Below are 15179 nucleotides of genomic sequence, written 5' to 3'. Positions count from 1 at the left end.
AGTGAGAGTGTGTGAAAATTTAGATCTTGTATTAAACGAAGTAAAGCGTCCTTCTTAGATGTGTTTTTCAAACTTTTCAAACCTTGATACAAAATAACCAATACATCTTATGTTACATTCTGTTATATTGGTGTGTATATGTATATGGTTGTGCATATATATATATATATACACACACACACACACACACACACATATATAGAATAATGGCTATGAAGGAAAATTTCATGAAACATTACTTGCCCTAACTCTGTGTATTCCTAGTAATTTCTACTCTATTCTCATCTACCTTGTTTTATTTCATTAAAAAAAACGCTAGTCACAGACTCTTAAGTTGACTTACTGATCCACTAAATGGGGTAGTGACCTGCATTAAAAAAAAAAAAAGCATCAGAAAACACCTATCAAGCTGGGTGTCTGGCATTCCCTAGTCAGAAGATTTCCGCTGGGCTGTTTAGGCAGTTACTCAGTGAGATCAAATCCAGACCTAGATGTTCTCTGCTTTGTTGAGTACATGCCAGTAAGGCCAGCTTATGGGGAAGGCATTCAGGGAGCAGGTTCCTTAAGATATTGGGTTGGTCCAAAAGTTCACTCAAGTTTTCCCATTACATTGTAGGGAAAAGCCTAAGCAAACTTTTGGGCCAACCCAATAGTTTTCAGTCTTAAGGAAAGCATTGTGTGATACTTTTAGAGAATTAGCTTAAAATGGGAGCAGATACTTTTTTACTGCTGTGGTAGATGCCTTAGGTAGTAATTTTTCTCCAGCAGTTGGATTTGTCATAAGAAGGCTGATCATCCTGATATAAATAGAAGGCATCCCAGTTAATTTCACCTCTACCCTAAGCATTCTTTTCTACTTAAGCTTTAAAATTATATGCTTAAATAGAAAGAAAAAAGTTCCATACCATACTTAACAACAATTAAGTATATTTTTATAGTAATTATCCCAGTTGGGCAAACTGCTAAATTAATTCTTTGTAGGACCAGTAGAGATCAGTTGCGCACCTCATTCCAAATACAGGATTTGTGTGGGTCATAATCATAGAGGCTGCTGATGTAGGCATTGAAAGTGGAAATGTTCAAAAATCTGACTCCTACTTTGACTGCAAAGGAAAATGACATGTATTGTATCTAACTAGATTTGAGAGCAACAAATTTTAAAAAGACAGCAGAAAATGGACTCTGCCTACGGCGTCCTAGGATACCTAATTTAAGATGTGTATAACAAACATTTTTAGGTATTCATTAGGAAAGAAAGCCTTTATATCCTGCCATCAACTTTATTTTTTTAATCTAACATGTTTTTCATGGTCATTAACACTGATGCCTTTGATTTTGCAGGTGTTGTCAAAAGATAGTTAATCACATGAGGAAAGAGCAGAGTTGGGGTTGGCAACCTCTCTCTTTGTAGTACTTTTCCATAAGACTTCTTTCAACAACCTCATTGTTCTTCTCTTTTTACTCTGGAGCAGATCTAATATTGAAGGAACTTGATTTTGTTTCCTTATTACATGACTGTTTGAAATACATTGAGCCGTAAGAAGAATATAAAGTAAAAACCACAGCAGTAATACTTACAGTTAATGAAACACTTAATAAAAAGGGTATTCTAAGACAGTGAAAGTCAAATCATAGGTCTTCCTAAAATATCCCTTTCCATTTGCCCTCCCTTCCTAGAATTCTCTACCAACACTGAAGCACTGGAGTTTAGGATAGAAAGGAAGTATGGATAGAGCTTTCTGCTCTAAGGTCATTTCCCACATCTTTAAAGAAAGACAGCCTCAAGAGCCAGAGTAGAAATAGCTCTTATAATCTATACTGGTCATACTTTGAACTATTCCTACTGGCTGTGACTTTGTAACTGGCAAGAATTAATACGCCTTTCTTAGTTTCTGTAGGACTGTCAAAAATGAAGACACCAAACTTGTGACCAGTCCCAAGTGAATCAGACTGTTGTTCTTGGTGCCCTATTTGCAGAATAAGTCCTAGGTCATTCTCTCTGAAAACAGTGCTGAAGTAGGTGGCATTTGGGAGTCACTGCAAAACCCAGAATGAGGATAGGAAATCAATAAAGCGGAATGCCATCAACATTACATTGGCATGCTTCGGAGTTTTTACAGTGTACCCAACATAATCTCTTTTGCTAGACCAAGGAAACAATATGGAGTCATCCAATACCCGTGGTCTCCGCGCTATTTACTGATGACAGTGGTTTGTATTATGTCGTATGATGGTCCATGGAATCTTAACTGGATTCTGAATTCATTTGTCTTCCAAACTATAGCTTTGTTTTTTCTAAGAGTGAATTCTTGGTGACCTTGGGATTTTGTTTTGTTCTTGATGTCTGCTTGGTTATTTTGTTCAGATTATATTTTCTCCATTCCTTTATTCTCAATAGTGTTCCTAACCTTATTTCCTAGTGGATGATTTTGCAGGAGAACAGACTGTCCTTTGACACTTGGATCTCACCCATTGTCCACTTGCTTGATGTGTTTCGTGAGCACAGGCATTTCTAAATGGAGAGACTCAATGTCCTCTTTCAGTTCCATCAAAATATGGATTTAATTAGTTTTCCTTTAATTTCAAAAGGAAATGGAGAAGGGATAATGATGTGTTCAAAACTGGGGGCATATTATTTCTTGTAGGTGAATCAGCGTAGAGGAACCTACCCAATACCAAATATCACTGGTGCAGCACTGTACGTGCCCAAGCACAGTGGTATTTTCCATTCGGCTGGCTATTCTCACATGCAGTTTGTCAAAATAGAGAAACAGGGTGCAGATATTCCAAGTATTAATATAAAGCCAAACATACTCTGAGCTTATCTATCTCTTTAATATCTGGAGAGAGAGAGTTCTGAGCAAAGGAAGAAGTGGATAACTGTGGGACATCACAAGTCCTCACCAGCCTTCAGATACTTGATTTTCCCTTGTTCCTCCTTCTGCACACTGGACACCAACATACCTTGTCATTATGAACTTTTACTGTTTTTTAACAAAAAGCTCAAAAAACAGAACCAATATTCACACAGTGTAATAACATGGAACTTGCTATTCTAAAGCACAATATAGAGTCATAAAAGGTTTGAACAGGATTACAAATAAAGAACCTGAAATAGCAACTACACAGCCACCAAACTTTCCAGCCATGCTGTTGCAGAAGCCTGTCCCCCCTCATTACTCCCTCAGGGCCTCTGTTGCAGGAGAGTTGCTGGGGTGGGGGGTGGTTAAGGATGGCTTTACTCCAAGTGGAAATCGTTGTTCTTCTGATGAAACTGGCTGGCATTCAGGACCAGGTATTTAGCTCTTGGCATATGACTGCCACCCAGCCTCACTGACACCTGCCCTTAATGCCAAGGGTTTCAGAACCAGCATCATGAGGTTCTTTGGGGTTAATTCATAGCAATAATACTTATGAGAAAAAGGGGGAAATCCTAATTTTACTTGTCTAGAAGTGCCTCAGAAGGATCGCCAAATGTACTTGCTGGTAACTTGGCCACCTCATGCGAAGAACTGACTCATTGGAAAAGACTTTGATGCTGGGAGGGATTGGGGGGCAGGAGGAGAAGGGGACGACAGAGGATGAGATGGCTGGATGGCCTCACTGACGCGATGGACGTGAGTCTGAGTGAACTCCGGGAGTTGGTGATGAACAGGGAGGCCTGGCGTGCTGTGATCCATGGGGTCGCAAACAGTCGGACACGACTGAGCGGATGAACTGAACTGAACTGAACTGAACTGAAGGAAGAAATGGACATGCAGACCTTGTCCCTTTAATGGAAAAAACACCTGCTATGACATCATTTGGCCTCCAAGGGATGCGTTACTAGCCCTTCTTGGGAAAGCGGGGGTGGGGGATGGGTATGTTTTATTTTCTTTTCATGCAGCGGTACCTCACAGTGAGTCTTTCTGCTGCCCAGCTTCAGTTCTGAGGAAATCAGTTCAGTTCAGTTCAGTTCAGTCGCTCAGTCGTGTCCGATTCTTTGCGACCCCATGGACTGCAGCACGCCAGGCCTCCCTGTCTACTATCTCCTTGTCCTCCTTGGCAAGCATTTAATCCTAAGGGCACCGATGTTCGTGTACACTGCCTAGCTGGTTGTTTGTAATAATCAGTGCTGACATCTATTCATTATCTTTCTGTGTTAGACATTATACCCAAGAGTTTACATAATTTAATCTTATTTAATCTTCCGGACAATTTTTTGAGGAATTGGCTATTATTTTCTCTATCTTACAGATGAGGAAAACGACGCTTAGAGAAGCTAAGTGAGATAGCCAGGACTGCTCAGCTCTTAAATGCGTTGCCAGGACTAGGTCCAGGTCCATCTTATTCCAAAGGAGATATTCTGAAGTTATACTGAGATTCTCAGTAGAAAGGGTGGAGACCAGGGCTAAGACCTGTCCTCATTGGGGTGGGGCAGAAGGACCTAGGGGATTTTTTTCAAGCTGTTTGTGTTTCTGTTCCCCTTTGCCATGTTCCTCCTCCGTCTTCCCCTCTTTCTTCCTTTTCTGGTGCCTCTCTTCCTGGGTAGACTGGGTGGGGGAGTGCCATCCCTACTGCCATTCACTGCCACAGTGAGTCACTGTTCCTGAGAGTGTGTCACAGCTCTTCGGGGGACCATGAAGGTAAATTGCTGAGAACCAGTGGGCTGGGGGAGGCTGACAAATCCCCAGCCAATTTTTCTGTGACTTCCTGTGTGAGGCATTCTCTCTACGATGGCATAGCTTCAGGGGCATGCACAGTGGCGGAGTGCTAAGGCAAGCTGGAAACAGCCTCTGTGGATATGAGAAACGCATGCATAAAAAAAATAGGAAACTTGTCTATAAAATGTACGTGTGTGTGTGCAGTCAGTCATGTCTGACTCTTTGGGACCCTATGGACTGTAGCCCGCCAGACTCCTCTGTGTCCGTGGAATTTTCCAGGCAAGAATACTGGAATGGGTTGCCATCTCCTACTCCAGAGGATTTTCCTGACCCAGGGATCAGACCCATGTCTCCTGTATTGGTGGGTGATTCTTTACCTCTGTGCCTTTGCGTGTGCACATACATAAGCAAAGCACATATTCATGAAAAATATGTATGTAAATGAGAAAAAATATATATACATAGATATTTTATATGTAAATCTATATATCTAGGTATAATATTGATGTGAAAGTATTGGACTCTACGTACGTATTTCCTCCCCTCCCAATTCCAACATCAACCTTAGTAAAAGTGCAAAGCTGTTATGCGTTCATTGCACAGCAGTTCTCCTTTGAGACTTGCAAGACTGAGCTGGGGAGATGATGAGGATGAAGGCATGCCCAGGCCTTCAAGGAGCTCACAATCCAAAGGACTTTTGTTTTCCTTGAGGATAATGTTGACAGTTCAATGTATAGATCACTGCTCTTAGAGCATCGCGATTTAGACAGCCAGAGAATTCTGTGGAAAAGTTTTCTGAAAAGTAAAAAAATTAAAAAATGAATACAGGGCCCCATGCCATTTAATCGGTAAAAGCTGACTAGGACCGCCTCTGGAGTTCCAGCGTATTTACTCAATTACGCAATTGATATTGAGTGCGACTTTTTTTTGTTTTCTTGGCATCCTGTAGTTTGCAATTGGTTAGAAGTGGGCAGTTCACAGCAGGGAAAGATCTGGAAGAAGCAGGAATAGATCTGGAAGCTCAGTATTTCCGAGTTTTCTGTTTAAGGATGAGAGGGCCATTTATAACTCAGCAGCCCATGAGGTCATCCCTGAGTACATCATAGCATCAGGAAAGTCGTGTTTTCTCCTCTAAGCACATCTCCTATCCTGCCATCCCTCTGCTCAAAAGCCTGTCCTTCTTTTTCCATCTCCTGCCTCCAGTCTCCTTTCCATCTTTTTTCCAATTCAGGATCCTCTAGGATCCAGACCAAACGTTCTTTTTGGTACATTTCTTATCCCTTCCGGAGAAGGCAATGGCAACCCACTCCAGTACTCTTGCCTGGAAAATCCCGTGGATGGAGGAGCCTGGTAGGCTGCAGTCCATGGGGTCTCAAAGAGTCGGACATGACTAGTGACTTCACTTTGACTTTTCACTTTCATGCATTGGAGAAGGAAATGACAACCCACTCCAGTGTTCTTGCCTGGAGAATCCCAGGGACAGGGGAGCCTGGTGGGCTGCCGTCTATGGGGTCACATAGAGTCGGACAAAAGTGACTTAGCAGCAGCAGCAGCAGCTCACCCCTTCCCCTAAAAGCCTAACTTCGGATGGTCAAGCAACTCTTCATTCTTGTACTAAACCTGAACTTTTTTGGTCCTTATACTTTGCCAATGCTCTTCCTATAAGATCTCCCTCCCCATTACTACCTGTCAAGATTCTCCTATTTTGTGAGACCAATATTAAACAACATTTCTGAGAAGACCTTGAGGATTAGTTTTTGGAATTAAACATTTCCTATCTCGTGCCAATAGTATGCTGTTTAAACACTTGGCTAAAGTGTTTATTACATTCTTTCTTAATTTATATTTAGCTGTGCACACTGAGGAGCTCTACTCTGCTCTTTGAGGGTAAGAAGCATATCATGCATTTTTTGTGTCTCTTTAATGAAAGAAAGATTTTGTATAAAATGAGTATTTTAAAAGCATTAAGTAAACTTTAGGTCTACGAGAAGTGCACTGATGTGACATTCCCTGGTGATACAGGGTAAGTCAGCATTGCCATCTCGTGTTGCTGTAATCAGTACTTGCGTGTTTTGATTCTTTGATGTTCCAAGCAGGTTTTAACCTTAGGGCTTTTGAGCTAGCTCTTGCCTGTCCCTAGAAATGTCTTTCCTTTTGGAGTTTTAAATTTCAGCTCCTTCTTGGGGCCAGCGCAATGACCCATCTTAGAGAGGCTTCTTTTGACTTCTCAGACCACTGCCGGTCCTGTTTTGAGACGGAAACCCTTCCTCCAGTTGCTCTGTCGAGGTGCCCAGCCACAGCCTTATGAATTGTTGCTTACCTGCTCAAGTGTCTCTTAAGTTTCACGAGAGCAAAAGGCTTTGCTCTGATAATCACTATATTTCTAGAAACTAGGCCAGGGCCAATCTGTGGCACCGCTTATATCATATTATGTCATTTAAAATCAATTGTTCTCAATCTTGACTGCCTATCAGTGTCACCTGTGGGACTTAAAAAAAACTCAAATGTGCAAGGTTGACCTCAAAGATTCCAACTCAGTTGACTTGGAGTGATGCCTTAAATTTAGCTCTAAAGGTATGACTCATCAAAGGCTCAGGAAAACAAGAAAAGATTTGCATAGCTTCCAAAGTTGTGGTTGTTTTCTAAGACTTCCTATATTTTCTGTTAAGACCTCATCTCATATCCTTAATCCTTCTGACTGTCACAGAGAGATAATAAGAAGATCAAATATGAACTTGCATCAGAAACATCTGGGGCAGTTCCAAAGTGTTAATTACCATTTCAGTAATATAAGAGCTTAATTATAGTTTGAATGTTGAAACAAGTTTGGGTATGTTGCCCTGCAAATACAGGAAATGTAAATAAATATCATCCTAGCTTCTGTCTAAATATCAGACTGACAATCGCCAAATGGTTTTTAAGAGACATACTACATGTTAAATTGTTATTTTTTCTCTTAGCTTATATAAGACACATGACATTGATTAATGAACTTGACATGAATATTTATTTTATCCATAATATGCACTTTGGTGTTTATCAGATTCCATTAAAATTGTACAACAAGTTTCGGTGGAAATAGAGCTTTCCTTTTCTTCATGCTTATGTATGTGACATCAGACTCTATTCTTACACTCTCCATCTACCTCATCACCATGGTATCTAAACAGATTTATGAGTCTGACACGCTGTCCATGTTTTACATATGAGGCACAGAGGTGAGAGCAAAGAGGAGTCCTTGGAGCCACTTATCCGGAGAGTGGCAGAACCAGCATTAGAATTGCTGCCCCTTAGTAGCAAAGGTGTAGTCATATTCCTAAATCTTTCGGCACAAAAATGAAAAAACAACAACCGTAAATCTATTCCTTGGAGATACTTGGCCAAACCCGTGCTTTTAGTCAGAATAGTCATGTGGTGACTCTCCCACTAAGGAGCTCCGGAAAAGAGTCTCCCAACTTTTTCTAGACTTCGAGGAACTACATTTAATTTATAATCTGAAAACATTTCTGAACACAGACGCATAATCTTGCTTACTGAAATGTCATTTCATCTTGTTTGTTGCTTGCTGAGAAAAGAGCTGCGGCTCTTTTCAACATGCCTCCTATATATGAATGATCTTTCATAGAGAGAAAGAGATGTTCCTTTCCCAGATTACAGTTTCTTTTTATGTGTTATCACTTTGACCGTCTAAATCCTTGAATCTTTTAACTTTTTCATCTTGGTAGGTCTGTTATCTTCATAATCTCTAATGAATAGTTCTCAACAACACATATCTGCCCTTTGATCCAGTTCCGTACTGAGCGGTATGAATCAAGTTCACATGCTTAGAAATGCAAGAGATGTAACTTTGCTTATTTTTCTGATTCTCCTTTTTTTTATCTCTTTCGAGTTCTTTTTCTAACAGTGAGAATTTTGGGGAAATGTTTGTCTTCCAAGTCAGAAATCACTTCCCTCTTTCTCCCTGCCAGGCCCTAAAGTAAAGACTCTTTTGAGTGTTAAGTGTACGACTCAGAACTCTAAGAGGCAGAACACGTGCCAGGTACTAAGTCGCTTTAGTCGTGTCTGACGTTTTTGCAACCCCCTGGCTAGGCTCCTCTGTCCATGGGATTCTCTAGGCAAGAACACCGGAGTAGGTTGCCATTTCCTTCTCTAGGGGATCTTCCCGACCCAGGGATCTAACCCGTGTGTCTTAATATCTCCTGTATTGGCAGGTGAGTTCTTTACCACTAGAGGCAGAACAGTTGGATGATTTTTTTTAAAGCAAAGTCTGTTTTTTACTCAAAGTAAAATATAACGTTCTAATCATGTGTGCAAACTTGTTATTTCTGAAATAACATGTAATTTAATATTTTCTTAAAGTTAGCCCATACTTCAGAAACAAGAATTTCTTTCCAATGACTACTCTCATTTGAGCTCTATCCCAAACGATCATTAAAAACTTGGCCAAGTTGTTTTTCATTTCATCTTAGTGCTAAAGATTCAGATGGGTGGCAGGAACTAGGTAAACAATAGTGTCTGTAATTGGTGACGTGGAAGAGTCCAAAGAGAACTGAATGAAGCCCATTAGTCTTCGGAGGTGAGAGGTTATACCACCCAGTTTTCAAAGAGGCATTTGAGTGTCTTTTCCCTGAGACAGTGGAGTCACTAATGTCTCCAGAAAAAAAGGAAATAAGAGCGAAGGGAGGGGATGTTACGGGCTTCCCAGGTGGAGCTAGTGGTAAAGAAGCTACCTACCATGCAGGACTTCCCTGGTGGCTCAGACGGTAAAAGCATCTGCCTACAATGCGGGAGACCCGGGTTCGATTCCTGGGTCGGGAAGATCTCCTGGAGAAGGAAATGGTACCCCGCTCCAGTACTCTTGCCTGGAGAGTCCCATGGACAGAGGAGCCTGGTGGGCTGCAGTCCATGGGGTCACAAAGAGTCGGACACGACTGAGCGACTTCACCTTCTTTCTTTCTACCATGCAGGAGAGGTAAGAACCTATGCAGGAGACATAAGAGATGCAGGTTCGATCCCTGGGTCAGGAAGATCTCCTGAGGAGGGCACGGCAACCCACTCCAGTATTCTTGCCTGGAGAATCCAATGGACAGAGGAGCCTGGCAGGCTACAGTCCATGGGGTCACACAGCATACACACAGGCACGCAGAAAAAGCAGGGGAACGTGGCTCGACCGTTTTCTCTCTGTGAACACCAATTTTCTCATCTATAAGTTAGGAATGATGATACTTAACCATATGAATTAATGAGCATCAAACCCACTGGCTTAGTGCCTGACACACTGAGAACGTGTGTCAGCTCCCTCCTGGCAGCCATAATAGTGGACATGGGGCACCTCCATGCTTCCAGGAGAACTCCTTCCGTGGTTCCCAGCGGGGTGTGGTTCTGCCCTGCAGAGGACATTGGGCAGTGTCTGGAGACAGGTCATCTCAGCTGGGGGAAGGATCCTACCGATGTCTATTTGGCAGAGACCCTGTAAACTCCTGAGCATCCTACAGTGTGCAGAACAGACTTCCATAACAAAGAATCCTCTGACCCCAAATGTCATATTGTGCTGGGGTTGAGGCACCCATCCAACTGAAAAGTCATAGCAAAAAAGAACAAGTTTGTCTCATTTTCCTTCATCCTTAGGAAAAAGAACATGTAAATATACTAACATCGTGTTAACATAACATTACTGACCTCTTCTGGCACTTAAGGATCCCAAGAGCCTACAGAATCTAGACACTGTTGTGAAACGGAATCTGATTCTGATGAAAGAAAACTTTTTCTTTAACTGTAAGGGTGTTTTTGTTTGTTTATTTGAATTTAAACAAACCATCTTACCTACTCAGCTGATTATGGATTGAAGGGTCTAAGGCTGGATATTATTGATTTTCATTTTTATCAAAAATACAGCCTAAAAAAATGTTTTGCTAGATTTGTGTGATTCACTAAATAATTACTGATGTTTGCATGACACATAAAACCAAGAAAAAGTCAAGTGCTAAATTCTTTATTTAGACATTTATTTCAATTCAAATGAGACTCTGAAGGAAAAAGACATCAAATTTAACTTGCCTTCATATACAAGGAAAATATGCTAGAATTGAGTACTTACATCATGAAGTATCAGATGTCAATGAAAAATTTTAAATGACTTACTGCACAAGAATGCTTTGGAATCATAGGGCAGTGTTAAAGCTTGACTTTTCTTGTGTTTCCACGTTGTTGCACCGCTGGATGAAGTCTCTTTAGTGGATGATTACCACCTGACTGCCTGCATTGGGTTTCCTGGAACATATCGCCATGGTTTAGAGCTGCTGTGTGTGTGTGCTAAGTCGCTTCAGTTGTGTCTGACTCTTTGTGGCAGTATAAACTGTAGCCCACCAGGCTCCTCTGTCCATGGGATTCAACAGGCGAGAATACTGGAATGGGTTGCCATGCCCCCCTCCGGGGGATCTTCCCAACGCAGGAATGGAACCGCAGGCTCCTGCATTGCAGGCGGATTCTTTACTGCTGAGCCCTGGGGAAGCCCTTAGAGTTGCCAGAACGTGCTAAACTCCTGAGGTGCATCTTTCTAAAAGAATGTACATTTTAAAGCCACTGATTATTATTTAAACCCTTCTTTCAGTCATTTTACTTGAAGACTTTGGTTTTGTGGTTTTGTTTGCCACCACCTGGAGAAGAAGTTTAAAAAAGGACCAGGAGCCTTCCTGTTTCCATGTTTGTGTGTGTATGTTAGATGCTCAGTTGTATCCAACACTTTGCGACCCCATCGACTGTATGTAGCCTGCCAGGTTCTTTGATTCATGGGATTCTCCAGGCAAGAATACTGGAGTGGATTCTCATTTCCTTCTCCAGGGGATCGTCCCAACCCAGGGATCAAACCCAGGTTTCCTGCATTGCAGGCAGGTTTTTTATTGTCTGAATCGTCAGGGAAGCCCGTTTCCATGTTTAGTATGCTATAAACTCACTTAATAAATTCTTAAGACAGTTTGATCTTTTTTTTAAAAAAAAATAGTTCTAGACTTAGTCATTTGTTAAAAATATGTTGAAAATTGACTACATGTGTACAGAATTGTACTCACTACAAACAGATTTAAATACATATTTTCTTTGAAAAAATTTGCATTCAAAATATAGGAAATGCTTTCACAAAATAGAGGCAAATGATATGCAGAGTTTCTCATCAGTTCAACATGACCTGATTTTTAAATGTTCCTCAATAGTCATTGCTACCCAGAATGAGCAAAGGCTTGTATGTCTGAGAGTGTGGGGACAGCAGACCAGCTTCTGGTAACTTCTGACTGCAGTGGTCTGTGAGTGCTGTATGAGATCCATGGACACTGGGGCTTTGCATTCTCCCTGTCCCTCCCCTGCTGATCTCGAAAGGCACTGTCTTCTCAGTTCAGTTCAGTCGCTCAGTCATGTCCAACTCTTTGTGACCCCATGGACTATAGCATACCAGGCTTCCCTGTCCATCACCAACTCCCAGAGCTTATTCAAACTCATGTCCATCAAGTTGTTTATGCCATCCAATCATCTCATCCTCTGTTGTCTCCTTCTCCTCCTGCCTTCAATCTTTCCCAGCATCAGGGACTTTTCCAATGAATCAGTTCTTTGCATCAGTGGCCAAAGTATTGGAATTTCAGTTCAGTCCTTCCAATGAATGTTCAGGACTGATTTCCTTTAGGATTGACTGGTTTGATTTCCTTGCAGTCCAAGGGACTCTCAAGAGTCTTCTCCAACTCCACAGTTCAAAAGCATCAATTCTTCAGCGCCTCCCTGTAGCTCAAACGGTAAAGACTCTGTCTGCGATGCAGGAGACCGGGGTTTGATCCCTGGGTCGGGAAGATCCAAGAATTGCAATCCACACCAGTATTCTTGCCTGGAGAATTCCACGGACAGAGAAGCCTGGTGGGCTACAGTTCATGGGGTCACAAAGAGTCAGACATGACTGAGTGACTAACAGACACACAGAGCTTTCTTTATAGTCCAATCCATACGTGACTACTGGAAAAACCATAGCTTTGACTGGACGGACCTTCGTTGGCAAAGTAATGTCTCTGCTTTTTAATATGCTATCTAGGTTGGACATAGCCTTTCTTCCAAGAAGCCAGTGTCTTTTAATTTCATGGCTGTAGTCACCACTACAGTGATTTTGGAGACCCCCAAAATAAAGTCTCTCACCGTTTTCATTGTTCCTCCATCTATTTGCCATGATGTAATGGGACCAGATGCCATGATCTTAGTTTTTTGAATGTTGAGTTTTACACCAACTTTTTCACTCTCTTCTTTCAGTTTCATTAAGAGGCTCTTTAGTTCTCTCTTTGCTTTCTGCCATATAGGTGGTGTCATCTGCATATGTGAGGTTATTGATATTTCTCCTGGAAATCTTGATTCCAGCTTCTGCTTCATCCAGCCTGGCATTTTGCATGATGTACTCTGCATATAAGTTAAATAAGCAAGGTGACAGTATATAGCCTTGACGTACTCCTTTCCCAATTTTGAACCAGTCTATTGTTCCATGTCCATTTCTAACTCTTCCTTCTTGGTCTGCATGTAGATTTCTCATGAGGCAGGTCAGGTGGTCTGGTATTCCCATCTATTTCAGAATTTTCCACAGTTTGTTGTGATCCACACAGTCAAAGGCTTTGGCATAGTCAATAAAGCAGAAGTAGATGTTTTTCTGGACCTCTCTTGCTTTCTCTATGATCCAACGGATGTTGGCAATTTGATCTCTGGTTCCTCTGCTTTTTCTAAATGCAGCTTGAACATCTGGAAGTTGATGGTTCACTTACTATCAAAGCCTGGCTCAGAGAATTTTGAGCATTACTTTGCTAACGTGTGAGATGAATGCAATTGTTGTGTAGTTTGAACATTCTTTGACATTGCCTTTCTTTAGGATCGGAATGAAAACTAACCTTTTCCAGTCCTGTGGCCACCGCTGAGTTTTCTAAATTTGCTATCACATTGAGTGTAGCACTTTCACAGCATCATCTTTTAGGATTTGAAATAGCTCAACTGCAATTCCATCACTCCCACTAGCTTTGTTCACAGTGATGGTTCCTAAGGCCCACTTGACTTCACATTCCAGGATGTCTGACTCTAGGTAGGTGATCACACCATCGTGGTTATCTGGGTCATTAAGATCTTTTTTGCTTAGTTCTTCTGAGAATTCTTGTCACCTCTTCTTAATATCTAATTTAATTCAGATGACCGTTATATCTACTACCATGGGCAAGAATCCCTTAGAAGAAATTGAATAGCCCTCATAGCCACAAAAGAGTCCAAAATGCAGTACATGGGTGCAATCTCAAAAACAACAGAATGCTATCTATTTGTTTCCAAGGCAAACCATTCAATATCACTACTACAAGTCTATGCCCCAACCAGTAATGCTGAAGGTGCAGAAGTTGAATGGTTCGATGAAGATCTACAAGACCGTCTAGAACTAACAGCCAAAAAAGATGTCCTTTACATCATAGGAGACTGGAATGCAAAAATAGGAAGTCAAGAGATACCTGGAGTAACAGGCAAATTTGGCCTTGGAGTACAAAATGAAGCAGGGCAAAGGTTAACAGAGTTTTGCCAAGAGAACTCTCTGGTCATAGCAAACACTCTCTTCCAACAACACAAGAGAAAACTCTACATGTGGACATCACCAGATGGTCAATACCGAAATCAGATTGATCATATTCTTTGCAGTCAAAGATGGTGCAGCTCTATACAGTAAGCAAAAACAAGACCAGGAGCTGACTATGGCTCAGATCATGAAGTCCTTATTGCCAAATTCAGACTTAAATTGAAGAAAGTAGGGAAAACCACTACACCATTCAGGTATGACCTAAGTCAAATCCCTTATGATTATACAGTGGAAGTGAGAAATAGATTCAAGGGGTTAGATCTGATACAGTGCCTGAAGAACTATGAACAGAGGTTCATGACATTGTACGGGAGGCAGTGATCAAGACCATCCCCCAGAAAAAGAAATGCAAAAAGGCAAAATGGTTGTCTGAGGAGGTCTTACAAATAGCTCAGAAAAGAAGAGAAGCTAGAGGCAAAGGAGAAAAGAAAAGATATACCCATTTGAATGCAGAGTTCCAAATAATAACAAGGAAAGATAAGCAAGCCTTCCTGAGTGATCAATGCAAAGAAATAGAGGAAAACAATAGAATGGGAAAGACTAGAGATCCCTTCAAGAAAATTAGAGATACCAAGGGAACTGTCTCATCAGCCACCTTCTAAAATCCAGAGCCTTGGGACTTCCCTTGCGGTCCAATGTTTAAGACCCCACATTGCCAGTGCAGGGGGCACGTGTTCGATCCCTGGTCAGGATTGCGCATGCCACAGTGTGTGGCCAATATGTAAGTAAATAAAGGAATGTTTAAAAAATAATAATAAAGTAAAATAAAATCTGGACCCCTTTTGCCCAGGTCCATTTTGCTCAGCTTGTGTTAAGTTTTCTTTGGGTATGTTCCTTTACCAACTCTTTATTTGGAATTAAAATCACCATTCACGATTCAGAAGTGTGCATTGTCTCCCACTGGTGCCAAA

The 15179-nt window shown here is 41.4% G+C and overlaps 1 protein-coding gene across 1 annotated transcript in view; it reads left to right on the top strand.

Annotated features, from left to right (window-relative positions):
• The window catches only part of TPD52L1 (TPD52 like 1), a 69052-nt gene that overhangs the window by 2951 nt on the left and 50922 nt on the right, over nt 1–15179 (top strand). The window contains exons 2-3 of the mRNA XM_068985523.1: nt 2148–2225; nt 2646–2790. Coding sequence (XP_068841624.1) covers nt 2148–2225; nt 2646–2790 — 223 coding nt within the window. The remainder of the gene's footprint in view (nt 1–2147; nt 2226–2645; nt 2791–15179) is intronic.

The sequence above is a fragment of the Capricornis sumatraensis genome, chromosome 13, assembly GCF_032405125.1.
Source record: "Capricornis sumatraensis isolate serow.1 chromosome 13, serow.2, whole genome shotgun sequence".
Classification (NCBI taxonomy): domain Eukaryota; kingdom Metazoa; phylum Chordata; class Mammalia; order Artiodactyla; family Bovidae; genus Capricornis; species Capricornis sumatraensis.
Note: the sequence above shows the minus strand (reverse complement) of the source record. Positions and strands in the feature narration are given on the sequence as shown.